The 2,299-nt window shown below is 55.7% G+C and overlaps 1 protein-coding gene across 1 annotated transcript; it reads right to left on the bottom strand.

Moving 5' to 3' along the window:
* Nucleotides 1–3: 3 nt before the first annotated feature.
* LOC102841984 (zinc finger protein neuro-d4-like) lies at nt 4–2,296 on the bottom strand (the record flags this gene model as incomplete). Its single annotated transcript, XM_006878156.1, has 6 exons — nt 4–95; nt 188–238; nt 1,084–1,215; nt 1,399–1,477; nt 1,884–1,973; nt 2,171–2,296. Coding segments are annotated over 6 exons (570 nt in total), but the record flags the coding sequence as incomplete, so codon positions are not given.
* Nucleotides 2,297–2,299: the final 3 nt, after the last annotated feature.

Raw genomic sequence — 2,299 nt, 5'->3', positions numbered from 1 at the left:
AATGAGGTCCTCGGGACAGCCTGTCTTCTTAGAGCCACCCAAGCAGAAGTCACAGTAGCCATTGGGGATGACCGTGCCATCAGGTGCCTTCTTGGCTGAAAGACAGCAGGCGAGGTTGACGGAGGGGCAGGCAGGGCACTCAAGCCAAGGCTGCTGCATTCTTCAGAGCAGAGGGAGGCGTCCCTACCTGTGTGTTTCCTCTGTGCCTCAGGGACCCAGGCCAATTCTTTGTAAAACTCTGGGGGGTGAGGGGACAGAGAGAGGGGCTCTCACCATAGGCAAGGCTCCATCCTGCCCTCAGCCTCAGCCCCAGGGGTGGACCCCTTGGTCCAGGCATGGGGGAGGTGGGGAGAAAGAGTTGCTACCCTGAGCTGTGGCCAATAAGAGAGTTGGGGGTAAATAATTTAAATTGGGACTCCCCAATTCTTCACGAAGGGTCACTGGCATTTCATCTTCCATGGATGAAAGCTTGGCAAAGCCAGCTGTAAGCAATTCCTCCACCTCTTTACTCATACATACTAACTCAGTGCTAACTCAATAAAAATTCTGGAAATACCACTGACCAAGATCTGGTATGGAAGCAGACAGACATTCTGCGGGAAAAATCCTGAACTCAGAGATGCCTGAATGTGTGGTGGGGGTGGGAAGGCAGGTTCCTTCACAGGCTGAGCGTCCCCCTTCCTGAGATATCCTCCCCCCTCCCTCAGCTGTCAGGGTTGGCATGGGACTGGCATGGGTGGACACCAAGGGCTCCCAGACCATAGACCCTGCCCCTTGGCCAAAGCTTAGCCAAGGAGGGAAGAAGGGAGGCCGGGAGGAAGGGGAATCATCTATCACCCCCCTCCCCAAGCTCTAATTGAAACAATAAATCAGACCCAGAAATATTACGCCCGGCCTGGAGCGGGAGAGATGGTTGGTTGCCATGGCAACCCCGAGCCAGCATCCCCCATGGTTGGTGGGGGGAGGGGACCGCAGAGCTGGAGATTTTCCAGAAATGTCTTCCATGCCTGCCCCCCAGGCTCCTCAGACCCCACTCCCAGGGCCCCAGCCCCGTCCCACCCCCCACCTGGCCTGCCTGCTCACGTTTATGGTTGTTTTTCCGGTGGAAGGGCAGGGCGTGGCGCTCCGTGTTCTCCTCCCCCTCCTCCTCAGCCAGGTGGGTGTGGGTGTAGTGATAACTGAGCCCCGGCCGATTCTTATATCGTTTCCCACAGACTAGAGAGTGGGGAGGGCTGGTCAGCCCCCTCCCAGCCCGGCCTCCAGATCACACCTCCCCCTCTGCAAAAACCTGAGCATCCCCCCACCCCCAAAGCCCAGGCCCAGAATTGGAGGGAGGGGCCAGGAGGGGAGAGGTCTCTGGGCCCCATTATCTCTCTCTCCCCCTCCTCAGAGACTCACTATCGCAGACATACGGCTTGTCTCGGTCCTCCAGGGAAGCGGTGTCCTGGCGTTTCCGGAGACCCCCAATGCCATACGCCTGGGGGCAGAGTCATAAGTGAGGAGACAAGAAAGAGGGCACTGGGAGAGCTGTTATCTTTGGGGCTTGGGCATCAATCAGCGCGAGGCGCTTTCTAGCAGCAGAGCCTTGAGTAACTAACCCTAACCCCTCTCAACCTGCTCTACCTTATCTGTAACACAATGCAACTCTAGTTCTAACCCACTGAGCAATTTCTGTTTGGAGATGACTTAATCTACCCGAGTCTCAGTTTCCTCCTCTGTAAAATGGGTATGAAATCCCTGCTAGACCTCAGGGTTTCTGTGGACACTGAATTAGGCCAATGTTCAGGGCAGGGTCTTGACCAATGTTTCTGCTCCATAAGCAGGACCTGTTATTAATAGAAGCAGCGCTGGGGAGAAGTTTTGGGGGTGATGTGGGATGATACCTTTCCTTTGGCTCTGTTTTTCCTCCTGGGAATGTCATCTTCCAAGTCTTCCACCTCAAGGTCATGTGGAAACTCCAGCAGTTGCTGTTTCTGGGCAACAAGAGAAGGGAAACTGGGGTCAAGAGAAAGGGAGAGTACTGCCCTGTTTTGAGGGAGGACTCTGGGAAAAATCGGAACTCTTCCACAAACAGATGGGGTGAGAGGAGAGGGACCTGGAATGCATGAGGCCTGAGGGAGCCTGGGAGGCTGGCAAGCAGGACGTAACGGGTAAGAGGCGCTGGGCCTACCTGACAGTCCATAATGGTCTCCTCATCCTTCAGTTCAATTTTTTTCTCCCCTGTCTCCGCACACAACAGAGCCTCGAGGACCGGCCCTTCCGGGAGGCCACCCTCCTTCTTCAGGGGAGCTTCACAGTC

The sequence above is a fragment of the Chrysochloris asiatica genome, unplaced genomic scaffold (assembly GCF_000296735.1).
Source record: "Chrysochloris asiatica unplaced genomic scaffold, ChrAsi1.0 scaffold13219, whole genome shotgun sequence".
Taxonomy (NCBI): Eukaryota; Metazoa; Chordata; class Mammalia; order Afrosoricida; family Chrysochloridae; genus Chrysochloris; species Chrysochloris asiatica.
The sequence above is the reverse complement of the archived record's forward strand: the minus strand, read 5'-3'. Positions and strand labels throughout refer to the sequence as shown.